At 41.0% G+C, this 15,572-nt stretch overlaps 1 protein-coding gene across 3 annotated transcripts in view; it reads right to left on the bottom strand.

The window, feature by feature from the left end:
- kcnma1a (potassium large conductance calcium-activated channel, subfamily M, alpha member 1a) overlaps positions 1-15,572 on the bottom strand; it is a 128,921-nt gene that overhangs the window by 95,636 nt on the left and 17,713 nt on the right. For all 3 annotated transcript variants that reach the window (XM_063874868.1, XM_063874871.1, XM_063874870.1), the window contains exon 2: positions 2,017-2,178. In XM_063874868.1, coding sequence (XP_063730938.1) covers positions 2,017-2,178 — 162 coding nt within the window. The remainder of the gene's footprint in view (positions 1-2,016; positions 2,179-15,572) is intronic.

Raw genomic sequence — 15,572 nt, 5'->3', positions numbered from 1 at the left:
ACACACACACACACACACACACACACACACACACACACACACACACACACACACACACACACACACACACACACACACACACACACACACACACACACACACACACACACACACACACACACACACACACACACACACACACACACACACACACACACACACACACACTTTGGCAGATACACAAGCTGTCATGCATGTACTTTTTTATGTGGTGAAATACTAGCATACACGCATCCACAAATCTACACATTCCACCCACATGAAGAGATACTCATTCACCTACACAGAGCGCTCATCAGTTTTGTACATATTGTGCTGCATATCATTAGCCCGAGCACCTAAGCAAACACAGCCTGCTGGGTAAAATGATCATCCCCAACAGAAGTAGAACAAATCACAGTAGGTGATACACTGGGATATCTCCAGGCATAGAAACCCCTTTAAAGCAAACAGTGCCATATTTGTCCCCGACACACCCGCTCTGTGTTTCCTTTTCTATCTGCCTGTCGGTCTCTCTGTTGGTGTGATGTTTTTATGATCACACACACAGATGCACACGCACGCACACACACACACACACAGACAAACAAACAAACATACAGGGCAGAGATGGAGTGCTCAGTCAGAGCAGAAGATGAAAGCGAGAGGAAGCTGTGTCCATGCCAGAGGAGCCGTGTGAGTGGGGAAGTGATGAAAGAGAAGCTCATTTAGTAAATTGACAGCTCCCTTCAGGATTCCTCATCTTCTTCACCATGAAAGGCCTGAATCCTTTTAAAAACCCAGCTATTCTCACCAGGCGTGAAGAAACTGTCACATTCCAGCAAACATTTACAATGACAGAGTTAACATTTTAGTTGAGATCCATCTCTCTCCTGACTCCCACTCCTGCTTCAGTCAGTCCACAGTAGAGCAGAAAACTTCCGTTAACGCTCTAATGCAAGTTAAGATGGGAAATAAAGTCAGATAAGACAAAGCTTTTTAAAGTAAAAATCTGCTTTTCAATTTTAATCAAACACTTTGAATTTCATAATCAAGTTAAAAGTCTGTCGCTCAGTTGAGTTAAGAAGTAGACATCTTGCTAAACTGAGAAGAGGAGCATTTGAAAAACACTGCTAGTGTAGGTGGCGATGTTTAATTATAATATCATGTATTTTGTGAGAGCTGTTCACTATGTGTTTGTATACCTTTATACCGTGTCCTCATGACAGGCAGTGAATTTCAGGTACGTATCCCTAAAGACATCAAAATCACTTGGTATTTCACACCTCAGCTAATTCTATTGCTGCGACAATTTATTTGTGACCATCAAGGGACAGAGTTACCTGTCATTATTGCTGAAATACGAACACTCAAGCAAAATGGGAACAGGCTGAATAGAAGCAGAGCGTCATATATACGAGTTAGACCGCTTCAGATACATCAGGATTTGGCAAAGAGTCGTAGAGTGCAGGAGAGATTCTGGGGCAAGGTTGAGGGATGAAGCCAAAGAAAGGGCGGTCAGCAGGGGAAAGGGACTGTAATTCATACGAAGAGAAAAGCCATAGTGACAGCCTCTTACCTCTTGCACAAACACCACGCTATCTCTTGTACAAATAAATCTCACCTCACATACACACAGAGTTGCACATGCACACCCACACACACACTCATCCTTCTAGCTGGCAGATGCACAGCTGAGTGAGTTACAGCGTGCCGCACATAGGCCATTGAGCAGAAAGAATACAGGCCAGCCAAATAGCCGACTGGGGTTCAGCGAGGACTAAGCATCCCCAGAATTCTGTAGGGATCAAATTAATTGCCCTACAGAATGTCTCCAGTGGGACCTGCATAAAACAGGTGAGTGATCGAGTACATGACAGTGGATTTTACAGCGGATTAATCTGAAAGCCAATTTGGGTGTGAAAACCAGTTGCAGTCTGTTGGACAGAGGCACTTGTCTAATTGGTTGGGCAAATGATTAATGAACTGCTACTGGTGTTTGAGACATTTATATCCACTAAAAGAGGGAGAACTTACCAGAACTCTGCCAGTGAGGGTCTGAGCGGAGATCATGACACCGGCCCAGTCTTTTACTGAGGTCATCCATCCTACTTCGCTGATAGGGACCTCCTCTTTTTCTCCTTCACCCTTTGGTTTGTCTGTTGCCTGATTGGCGGGATTTATCACCTTCTGAGCCTCCTGAAAGAAAAATAATAATATGTGTGAGGAAATGGAGCACATTCAAGATAAGTCAAGCACATGGAACAAGTCAAATCTACAGGATAAAAGTAAAGGGCACACATTTCAAGTGGCATTTAAGGCGATACACTACAGGCAAAAACATTGTTTTTTCATGTACAGGTCAATTTGAGAGTTTGCGCTAGTGTGTTCTTTCAAACTAATGGAAAGAAAATATCCCAACTAAACTAATTTAGATAAGTATTCAACTACAATTTGTATACTGCTATGTGTAGCTTTCTCCATTCCCCTAGGGGAAACATTAGATAATGACTCATTTGCATATTATTTACATATCTTAACATTTATATCCTATGCTCCTTTAGTGATTTAAGAATTGTATGGAATTCTAAAAAACATATCTCTAAGTGAGTTATCTCAAAATGAATTCATGTGCAGGCATCAACAGCACTAGGAACCCCCTGAATATAATCAACCAACAAGTTAATTACTGATATAATCCCTATTGAAGCCCTTGCATGCGTGTGTGTGTGTTAGATAACAACATAATGTATGTCCAGTCACTACACACACACACACACACACACACACACACACACACACACACACACACACACACACACACACACACACACACACACACACACACACACACACACACACACACACACACACACACACACACACACACACACACACACACACACACACACACACACACACACACACACACACCTCTTTAAAGTTAATTGTTCCGCAGGGCTGACAGAGTAAAGCTGTTGTTCACATGCAGACCTTTCAACGTTCCTTCCTGTGTCCGACTGAATGAGCAGAGTTGCATGGCAGTTCATTGACATGCTTTGCTTGGCACAGTCACTGCATGCAGCTGTTCCTCTCCAGCCATTCACTCACTCCTGATTTGACACAAGTAGGCACTCAGCTTCACTCTCCTTCTGGCATAAAAATGGAATGAGTAGCTTTCCCTGTGTTTTACAGCTTTCAAGGCATCACAATGCTACAATTAAACTCAGAGTAAAGGTTTGTGTGTCACCCTCAGCCTCATAAAACCACACATCAATCCCAGCAACTGGCGTCCACAGAGAATCCCTGGAATTGCAATAACTTTCGACCCTATTGATGGCGGCCCCATTGCTCCTTTCCAAGAAGGCAGGCTCGTATTACAGCAGGGTACACAGTCAGCACTTGGAACACATTTTACAATATTCCTCCTCACACTGACATCCGACAAGTAGCCATCAAAGCAGATTATGTGCCATGTCAACAAAGTGAAATTTGTTTCCCAGCACTGAACATGTCACATTGCCACCGTTTGTCTAGATGACCCCATCACATTTGAGAAGGATTATGCAAGTAAAAGAAAAAATGTGTTTCCAGCACATTTTTTTGTGTTGTTACACAAGACGCATTATGTTCCAGGAAAAGTATGCAACCAAAGGCCAAGCAGCCACTGGGGTGACCAATACTGTGGAGTATGTGTCCACATGTAACACGAAAACAAAACAGACTGCAACTGTAATATTTCTGAAGGGCTAAAGAGCAGGGCTATAACAGATGAGGCCAAGAAATGGCTGTGTCCATTTCAAGAGGATTGGGTGGTCAAATTGGATTATATTTCATAATGATATGGCATGGACACAGCTGCCATTTTCCTAATTTGATTCCAACCCAATAACAATGGCAATAAACTGCCCCTAAAAAAGCCTGACTTAGTCATAAGATCAATATTCGCTCCTGCTGTCAGGCCTCTCAGCACTGCGGTGGATAATTCAGTTACTTATGCTTTATATACTCATTAAAAGGTTTAGTGTTACGAGACCCACAAACTTTTAGTACCTATGACGGGCGTTATTCTAAACATTTAGTTTGGTCTTTGAAAGTCACACAAGATCAGTTCCTGATTATAAATAAGAAGTTCCATTTAACGTTATGCAGATTTTTCTTCTGAAATTAAGGTAAATTATGAATTAGTGTGTGTATGAGACACAAACCCATTAGCCCCCATTAAAAAAAAAAAGAGATAACTTTATTAAATATAGTGAGTTGTGTCAATTACCTTCCACTCTGGGTTCTACCTGAAAACAAGACATGTTCTGATTACAGTTTTCAATCCAACGTTTGTTTTGTAGATACTTTAACTTAGTTTATAATCAACTAAACTACTATGTCAATAATAACTTCACCCAATGTATGTCCAGGAAGCTTACCAGTACTGTATGAAAAACATTTACATTTTAACGTTCAAGCTCAAACCCCTAAGGATCAAAAAGATCAATGTTGCCTGAAAGCCAAACCACCCTTGGTCCAAACTTCTCCAGTACTCCCCTGACTACGTAGCCAGCATGCGTCTACCCTGTCACAAGCTGCAAATACTCAGCAAAGTGAGTATGCACAAGGGTCACAGTGCACAGGGATGTCACTGTGATTGGCTGCATGTCTGCTCGATGGCACTCCAGGCATGTCGTGGTGGCGTAGTGTGTGCTTGTCTGTGTTCAGCAGTTACTTCTTAGCCAGAGGGGCCCCAACAACTTCACACTCCACACACGTATACCTCACTAGGAACACACCACATAACACTGGAACTACCGTATGTCACGTCTCATAGTGACACTACCTGTCCCTAGCTCTCCCTGCTACCGTTTCCTCGAAATTACGCCTTCAGACATTTGCCCAGTCACAACGATTTTGTGCTTAATGCTGCTAACTGAGTGACAGGTTCGCTTGTGCTACCATGAATAAGATTTATCTAGACAAGCTAAAGTGAAGCTACGTAGACATGGATTCTGCTCGGATTTCACGTTTTCATTTAAAATGTGTACCCTGTGTCTAGACGTCCACGAATGTCAGGCTAAAATGGGAGTTTTCTCTTGTATACCCCTAAACATAGAGGCTATAGGAACACATCGAGCTGCAGTAATGTTTTACTGTGTGTGCATGTGGTGGAGGGGAACACATGAATAATGGATGCAGTCACAAACTGATGGTTGGGCAGATCGGAAGAGACAATGTAAACAAGGAATTGCTTCTAGTTCATTTGAGTGGTCGGCGGTAGGCCTGAGCGGAGGGAGAGAGACGCACTGAAGCAGCCTGCTATGGGAGAATCCATCTGTTGGCTATATATACACACCTGTGATGTCAAACTGAGAGAGAGACAGGCAGAGAGAGAGGGGGAAAGAGGGGGAAAGAGGGGGAAAGAGGGAGCAGCAGGGGTCGGTAGATATGTTAAGAATTTAAAAAGGGGCGTAAAAGGGATGTGATGCAAGAAACTGAGATTTTTACCAACATGTATCAAAGTGAATGGTGTGTTGATGCACATCAGACAGGTACATACGAGAATGAAGAAAACATATTTGTTTGAACTATTAATGGCATTGTTTTAAACATTTGCTAATAATGTTTATTCATTGGGTAATTACCTCCCTGAACACTGGTTTTGGTTGTTAATCTCTGGATTCAAAATGCCTATCTTGACACGATGAATTGTGAGGAACCGATGCATGTATGTACTGTATATGTACCCTTTTCAATTTGGTCTCATTTATATCATCCAGTTCAGTCTTCCACAGCTATATAAAAAACAAGAAATAAAAAAGAAAATCAGTAAAAATACAACTAATGTCTTTTTCATGTTATGCTGCATTTAGTGAACTATAAACACTTCATAGAAGTTATTAATGTGGACAATAAAAAAATCAGATAAAATGTCTATTTAAAAAATGTATGTAGCTCAAACTCCTACTTCAAGAAACCAATTAATAACAACACAGATTAATTATGTTAATATTAGGATTGTACCAATTAACAGAGCACACAGGGGAGGCCTGGTGATAATGAGAAAGACAGATAAAAACATGACAAAGAGAGAGAGTGACAGTGAGAAATCTACAGGACAGGGACAAACAGACAGAGGCTATGGGAGACAAAGAAGGACACCCACTCAAACAAAGAGTCAGCGGGAGCAAAGAAGATAGACTGACAGTGCGATAAAGCAAGGGGGCAGAGATAATGACATAGACACAAATTACAGGACATCAAGAGAGATGGAAAATTGAGCAAATAGGACAGACATACAGACAGACAGACAGACGGGAGACAGTGACAGAGAGACAAGATACTGCAAGACAGGGTGGTAAACAAACGGGTAAAAGACGGACAGCAGGACAGATTGGGAGCAAGAAAAATGGTTAGTGAGATAGGACAGAGTGAGACAGAAAGAAAAGACAAGAGAGAGAGACAGGAGTATGCCCATGTGACTCTGCTGATCTAACAGGACTTGGCTTAAGCGCAGCTGTTCCTCTGGCTTTCGTTCGCATCGCTGGGGAAAACTCTATTCCAGTGTGAGAGGCTATTTATAGCCGCACCCAGGGAGACATGGAACTAGTGAATCTCATAACATGCTTTGTTCACCCCGTTTGCTATTTTAATGCCGGTACAGTTACCTCGTGTCCCTAAGTTACAGACCTACACTGGGTCACAGCAAAAAAAGGGGAAGAGGGAGGAAGAATCAGAAGCCTCTTCACATACTAATGCACACGCACAGGTGCAAGGCATATGACAACTCCATGTGAATAAAAAGCTGTTATTTCTGTGTCTAGGTCATGTGGAGTGCTGAACCATACGGTATGGAGCTCTGGCAAATTGTTCAGGTTAATTACAATCAGGTCGTATGAAATTACTTGAAATGACTGAAATGAATGTTACCTGATTGGCGGAGCTCTGCAATAATGACTTGTGTTCATTTATAATACATTCCCGCAAAACAATCAGATTAATTTGCAATCGAAAGAGATCTGTCAACCATCAAGAAGGGGATGCAGGTTGCCACTTCTTTTTGTGATTAACATACAGTATATATTATTTATAATCTGTTGCTTCTGCCAACTTGTTAGGATGGAGTCAACAACTATTTCCACAGTATTTTTTTGTATTGGTCATAAAAGAATATTCACATACCAGTATATTCTGATTTATAAAATGGGAGTTTACAGGCCAAGCCTGTTGATCCAGTGGTCAAGGGCTTACCTAGGCTGCCATGTGTTTTGATTTAGGGATTACCCAGGTACAGCATAGAATGCTATCTGCTCCTGCCGGCATGCATACATGTCACCACTATCAACACAATTTTTACTATAACCACTCTAATGTGATTTACAGAGGCTGGAAAGCTGCCGAGCAAATCTGCACATGTGGTTTTGAACATAATAGCAATGCCGATTAAGATCAGGGGGTTGAAGGGACATTACAGAGACATCATCAGTCTAACCCAGGATACCAAAGCGATTATAATCAAGTGTCAGTGAAAAGTATGTCCATGTCAAGAATCACATCAGCTCTGTGCTACCCCTCTGTGCAAAGCCTATTGAGCACTGCAGGCCAGAGTGGGATTAGACGATCTGTGAACACTGTACTAAATAGATGAAATCAACAATGTCGGCAAACAGGAAGACAAGCTAAACAGTTTACATTTCTCTGCATCACCAGCAGACTGCACACCCGTCTGCACAACACATTACTGAAAATGGCTGCATTCCAAGTGAGGTTTCTGTCCCAATTGTGACGTCTACTCAGCTAGCAAAGAGAAACAATAAGACAGCGATATGACTGAGAACAATGTAAGTTTGTCTGGATGTCCATACATTCTTTCTCGCTTTCTGCTCTGACAATATAGGACAGAATGAAGACACCTTTGTATTAGTGTGACTCTGCTGTGTTGAATTCATAATGCCGTCCTGCAGTTTCTCTTCCATTGATACAACATTTCAAGCCCCAGTGGTCCGGCATAATAAGAGTCGAGGTAGTGAATCGTGGAACATTGAAAGGTCTGAGCTCGTCATCCGTAACATCTTTTATCTGCTGACATTAAGATGATTAAACTCAGGGACTTAAATGAGGGCATAAAATGTAGGTTGTATAATAAAAGAACCTGAATTAAAGACTTATTTTATCAGAACATTTCTCTTGTTATAAGAATAACTAAAGAGCGCAGAAGAATGAGCTAATGTACGGCTGCCACATATTCCCCCTAGATGTTGTTGTTTGGCAGCAGAAAGCTGTAAGAGCTTTAACAGTGGGGAGAACAAACTAAATAACACTTACCACAGTTTACACTTAGTTTACCACGTGGCTGAGCAATAAACGACACCACAGTGGTTTTTAGACCCAAAAAAATAAATCAATATCATATTTTTTTGCACTTCAAATACTCTTGGAAACCCAGAGGATGGTTGATACCACATAATTGGAATTTGTACCAAGCAATCACCTCTGCACCAGTCGGCGAAGCCTAATAACTCTTCCTAAACAAAGTAAGCAGCTGTCAATCAGACAGGAAGCGCCACGCTTCTACTGCTGATCTTTGCTTCTCCTGTATCTGATTGCAAGTACGGATAATTGCCCCTGTAATCACCACGGAAACCAGACATTAAAAAGATTTATGGCCTCGAACACAAAGACAACGATAATAAATACCGAATAATTACTTCAAATGTAGAAGCAGTGACTGAGGCTCAGTCAGTAGGGGCTTGGACTGGGAAACGTAGGGTTGCCGGTTCAAGTCCCCAAACAGACTTGAAATATGGAAAGTGGACTGCTACTTGGAGAGGTCCCAGTTCACCTCCTAGGCCCTGCTGAGGTGCCCTTGAGCAAGACACCTCCAATCCCCCCTACCCATTGCTCCCCGGGCGCTGCACGATAGCTGCCCACTGCTCCTAGTACTAGGATGGGTTAAATGCAGAGGACTAATTTCACTGTGTGTGCTCTGCTGTGTGCATGTATGTGACAAATAAAGAGGGTTTCATCCTCCGATTCTATCTATCTATCTAGAAGGGCTAATTTAACAAATGACTGTGTAGGGGGGGAGGTAGCATTCAAGTCCTTACATCTCCTTCATATGTGCACATGCAATAAATAGTCTTTTAATTTTTGACAGTTATAATTCATATTGTGTTTTTCTCCTTCTTTTTTTAACCAAACCAGAGGGGGCTTGTTACTATGGGGATGACGCAGGCTGTCAGTCACACAGTCTTGTTTTCTATACAGATGAGGAAACGCTTCAAATTGGTCCATTTAATAAACCAGACAAATGCCCTTCAATGTAATTGATGACACAGGAAGAATCAAGAAGCAGACGTTATCGGGCCAAGGACAGAAATCATAGTCTTTGATTCTTTGTATAATGAGTTCATTCTACATATAATGTATTCTGACCCAAACTATAGCCTACACTGTTGTCCCGGGGGGGATACATATAGCATACAATGTTATCCAATCAGAAAGTAGGTGGAATGAAAAAAAAGCCACATGCTTGAATGGCAACAGCCTGTGTAGCCTTTTGTGGCACAATCACCTGAGGCTAATTTCCACCATTTTGAACCTATAGTCCAATATATATGTCAATGGGTTTCAGCGGACTAATATGCATGTAGAGTATTCAAGACATGCCCCAAATGTCTAAACAAATAAACCTGAAGCATTAAGAGATCACAACATATCTACACCAAATATTCTCCATATATATGCAAAATAAGCCTTCTACCATTGTTTGCCAATTATTTGGAGTAATTGTCTGTCATGTTAGCACTAAATGCTACGGTGACGTCCCTCAAAATGACTTTCTTGTCCTTCCCGCTTAAAACCACCAACACCAATCCCTTCAGCTATACCCTGAAGGTCGACTCTATATCCCATTATTGCTTTAAGAAACTGGACCTTCATTCATTCAAGAGGGCTGGACAATTGTGTGTGCATGCCTGTGTGTATACAGTCTGTGTCTGGTAAGGGCAAAGATTGATTTCTATTCCAACTGCGGCTCGATGTGTGTCGGCATTGCTTACCACGCCTATGAATCAGGAGGTAATAGTGTGGCTCCGACTCACAGCCCGTCTGGACCTTCTAACCATGGAGCCTGGGGGTAAACTCATATCTGCACTAACAGAGCTCTATCAGCAGCGGGACGCTCTCAGTAGGCAGATTTAATATCAGTTATGTTACCACTTTCTAATGAGAGTGAAAGCTTTATCAAACATAAAGCATTCTGTGACTTTTGCTTGCCTCAATATTATTATTCATGTTGTTGGCTTGCAGACACCAATTAGAAAAAAGCTTAATATTAATCTCATCCTGGAGTTTTGTATGTTAAACCATTACATAACCTATATAGATGTAATGTCATTGTGTACTATCAAAGGTTTCCCTCCTCATAAAACACTTCCATAGGCAATTGTAATCCTATTCCATAAAATATTTCTAAAATTGCATTGTTATAAATATCACTGTTTAAGACAAGAAGAAATGCATTATGTTTACATACTCATGGTCTTAGTTCGATGATTGATCTGAAATGAATTGAAGATGGATAGATTTTCAATTTAAGTAATACACATCTGTGAAAACTACATGTTATTATTTGGTATTGGTCAGTTATATAACCAAACAGTAGTATTAGTATTACCAGACAAAGGTTTATTTCATTATGATCTATAATGAAGGTTCAGTACACCCTGTTAATGAACTGAAAGCATATGGTTTTTTTTCTCTGCAGTTGTTTTTTCTTCCACGCCCTCCGTGTATTTTAAGAAAACAAAACAACAGTAACAACAGTCTTATCAGCAGTCATCTGTCTTAGCCCTGATAGCCCATTTCCCTCTGAACACTTTGATGAGCTTTCCTCCCAAACACAGACAGACAGAGAGCTCTCTGTCAATAAGCACCACAGCAACCAATAGACAGATGAAATAGGGGCCCATTACCTTCTGCAGAACGAGCCATTTAGGGGTTTTCAAGGAGTAGAAAACAAACTAGATGGAAGCTATTGCCCTAATTGGCTCCCTACTGTCTCCCTGGGTATGATCAATGACCCTGCTGCATAAAGAGCAACATCGAGGCATGACTGACATTTATAACATCAAACCTGTTGGTGGGATTTGTAATACCCGCATCTGCAAATACTATGTTAAAAAAACAACAAACAAATCAGAACCACAACACATACAACTATTTTCATGACAAATATACAATATGGATTGTACTATATATTAATATATAACTATATGTAGTGTCATATATGATACCCTGTGCAAATATTGCAAACTGGTGCACTGTAATGCAATCCTATTCAATATGTATTTAAATATGCATTAACCAGTCTTAACTGATAATACCTTTTTGATGAGAAGGTGTGATTGAGTTTTGATTCACTGATAGTCATAGTTTGTGATGTAACTAGGTAATTATATATTTGTTAATGTTTAAAGAAGTATCCACCCCTTACAGTATATCAGAAATACAATCAGTACAGACTATACACTTAAATATGCAATGAACCAACATGTGCAGAACAAAAAAGAAGTATATGTGGTTTATTTATCAGAGTGGATTCTTAATTTCTTAATTGGTTGAATTAATTTGTCTCATGGGAGAGAGAGTTCATGATTTTTCCGCTTGGTGCTTTGGAGCGCTACAGAAATATTGTTTTGGCTATTTATTTGTTTGTGCATTTGGATTAGACCTGAAAAACAACCCTGTTATTTAATGAATCAGTGCCTCCAGAAAATGTGTAACCACAGAACAACAGATGGGTGAGAGATGCATGATGGGAGTTTCTGAGCATTGCAGTCCATGCATAAGTTATGAATGACTAAGTATGAGCACAGTCTTTCAAAGCACCGAGCTAACAAATGTAGGAGCAAGTCGTCGATTTTTTTGATAAACTTTGACTCGCAAAAACAAAATCAATTTCAAATGTTAAAACCGTACTCTGCATAACTCTATCTTCCTGTGTGACGAAAACTAACAGGGAAGGAGCCTTCGTCTTCCACTGCTACCTTCAGAGATCTGACAGTGGCTAACTTCTCTTCATGACTTTTTTTTCTATTTTGTCCTCTCCCCCTTACCCATCATCCAATCCATCCACTATTAAACCCTGTCACAGTTGACTGACTATAAATCAACCCTGAGATAGAGCCTCCGATAAACTGTTATAACCTCAAATCCAGCTATCTTCTCAATCACCCATTTATTCTCTTCTACATCCGTTTTCCTCATTCTCCCTTTAGTTTCTCTACCGTTCCTCTCTTTCTTTCTTCCCACTTCACGCCACTCCAGCGGCTTAACAGAAGTCTGAAGAGAGCAAGGAGATTAGTCTCTCTGCCTGAGAGACAGGTCTCATTACCTTTATCTCCTCCTGATGCAATAATACTCTCAAAAATCTCGATGAAGCCAGCCGGTGCACAGGACTATGCATGGAATTATTATGGCAAGCTTAAGTCACATATTTGATGTTGAACACTCGCAGAAGAGGCACAGGCTTCAATTTTAATCAACAGCTCCCCTGGTTAATTGTTTGGTCATTAGAAAAAAATAGCAGCATAAAAATGGGCTGATGAGGAGGATTGAAGGAAGCCGGATATCAGTCTTTAAATGAATGTGTCCCTAAGGTCTTTAATTGCATAACATAATACAAGGGTCAACTATGTTATTTTGGAAAGTGTTCTTGTTAAAGGCAGTAAAAATAAACGCAGTCATCTGAGCCTAATGATTCAGAGACTTGCCCTTGATTTGAGAACAGCTCTGAGGCTAACAATGAAAGTGCAAATGATTTTCTAACTCTAGGCTCATTTAATCATTTTAAATTTAGATCTCACGCCTCCCACTGGGGAAAATAAATCAGCTGCTTCATACAGAATTTGCATGCTTTAACCCTCGAGTAAGGAAGTAGAAACGCAGAGAGTACACGCAGGGGTTGTTCTGCTGGCTTGTGATCACCCATCAATGGTTTCCACAAGGAAAGTTGTGTTTCTTTACTGTGACCCCTAGACAGAGAGGGCTATGACCTCAGCTAACAAGATCCATTAGGAGGGACTGGAGTCAGGACAAAACATTGCAGCAAGTGCGTATACACGTTGTGAAGGCTACAGAGTAACTGTGCAATTATGCAAGATGGCAGCGCAGAAAACCAATCTGTGTTTATAGGAAAGGTCATTGCCTTCGGAGGAACACTGGACTGTATTGCAGAGCATTAAGCCCCTATGTGATGTGAAGTGTAAAGTGGACTGCTGGGGAGGACTGAGGCATCCTATCTGCTCAACTTTACCACATCAAAGGATTTTAACTGTGGAATAAAACATCCACAGACAAGGCACACAAAGCTCAGAGGAAGCACTCTGTATCAAATACAGACCATGGTTGTTTGTCTTCGGTGCGAGACAAGAGTTGTACTTTGTCAGTTCCATTCAGTGGGGTTGTTGTTGTGTTTGGAAACAGTTTGGGATTTAAGGAGCTGACTGAAGGTTTTGTGTGATTGCATTTTGTACGAGGCTGAGGGAGGTATATCCTGCCATGGCGGTATGTTATTGGGGTTGTTTATGCTCGTATGGGTGGTGTACACCTCCTCCAAAGAGTCAGCATTTTGACCCTCGCAGGTTTGCTACAGGCTGAACTGTTGAGCTCAAATAAACAACACTGAAAATTCAGCACAAAAATAAAAAGTGTTGTCAGGGTGCGTTAGGGAGAGAGCTGGCAACAGCTCTTACATGGGATGATGTGAACACTGAATCAGCTCTCCTCTACTGTCCACACTGTGTGCAACACTGTACCAACCCAAGGACAAGTCACTGGGGGTGACACACACAATGTGGCACATTTGCACGAGTTGGAGATTTACTTTCAGAAATTATACTGGAGCCAAAAAGCAGGCAACCATGGAGGAGTGTATGTGCGTGTGTGTGAGAGTGATAATTTATTTTATGATGATCACTGGCTGTCCTCGCAGATGACAACTACAATGATGTAGTTCTCGGCTCTGTTTTGATGTGTGTGGAAAAGGAAGGGCGTTCATTACGAGCTTAAAAAAGCTGAAAACATACAAAGTGGTGGCAAATACATAAAGTGTTTATTCTTTCCTGTAAAGAGAACATTTATGTAAGGGTTTTATGCGAGTTACAGAATGCGTGTTACATCATAATGAAGACAGCTTCCGCTTCATCTGGACTACAGCTAAGAGAGAGCCTCTGTAATCCACTCATCTGGATGCATTATGCCTGTTGCTGTTAAGTAACCTCCAGCTCATGAGCTTCTCGTCATACAGGGGTGAGGAAATCCACATCACTAATCCATTGCCTTAGTGCATATGTTTAACAGGCTCCGGATGGCCAGCAAAGGTTTACTGTAAGAACGTCTTCCTTTGGTCTTCATTGCTAATAGCCACTGTTAGTCAATACTGTTGTAAGTGCTTTTTAGCGCACAGCACCAAGCTCATTTGTCAAAATAAAAGCTGTAAGAGCCCGAGGGACTAATCAAAAGGGATAAGGCAACAGGGAAATGTGCAGCTTGGTAATATAAGAAGGAGTCAGTGAAGGCGTGGGGAGGGCTGCAGAAGAGGTTCAAGCATGTTCAGCAGGAGCTTCAGATTACAGCATACTGTGGACATGTTAATGTTATTACAGTTACTTTGCACGATGATCAAACACCGTCAGACCACAACATCTTCTATTTTGCAACAAAGTAAGGTTTCTGCAATTCATTTTTAATAAGTAATCCATTTGAATAAACTCACTCATGCCTTATGAGAATAAGCGTACAATGTGTTCAGGACATTTCGTTATTAAACTTGAAATATTATGACCATATAATAAAAGAAGGGTAGCACCAACAAATACTGCACTTTAAATCCATGGCTATTTATACATAACCACTAACTTTGTAGAAGAGATTGCTGAATAAATAAAATGAATGAATTTGTCAAGCACAACACAATCGTCACACACAGGCTTTAACTGCAACATGATTTTATGTTTGGTTCAATAGTTATTACAGTTGCCAGCCAATGCACCCATTTTAAAATGAGGGCTGAGCAAATTCAAATCAATACAAATTGGAAATTAAAGTTGTTTTTTAATGGGTTCAATGCAAGCCTCAAATATAGATGTGTGTGTCAATTAAATGCACAAACAGCACTAATCTATTTCCTGAGAAATCTGCTACAACTCCATTAAGAGAAATCCCGTGTATGGGCATAGGGCACGGCATGGATGAGATCATGACGGACAAACGGAGCTCTCAGAAGAGCAGTCCATCGCTCATAGCTTGTCGCTAAGCAACAGAGACCTGGCGGGCAGACAGTAGGTGTGTGAGAGAGTGTGTGGGAAGGGGAGGTTTGGAGGAGGGGAGGAGAGATAGGGACAGAAGCAGAGCAACAGGGAGAATAAACAACACAGGACTCAGGGATGAGATTTAAGCACCTTTGGCCAGAGTCAATATAGTGTGGTGAAACTGATTATTCTGAAGTTTGAAAGTAGAGGATGTACATTGATGTAGGTCTCAAAGTAATGAAATACCTAAGTGTGTAAACAATAGGGGAAATCCCTAAAATCAAGAAAACA

Source organism: Eleginops maclovinus, chromosome 22 (genome assembly GCF_036324505.1).
Source record: "Eleginops maclovinus isolate JMC-PN-2008 ecotype Puerto Natales chromosome 22, JC_Emac_rtc_rv5, whole genome shotgun sequence".
Lineage (NCBI taxonomy): Eukaryota > Metazoa > Chordata > Actinopteri > Perciformes > Eleginopidae > Eleginops > Eleginops maclovinus.
This window is presented reverse-complemented; position numbering and strand designations above follow the sequence as displayed.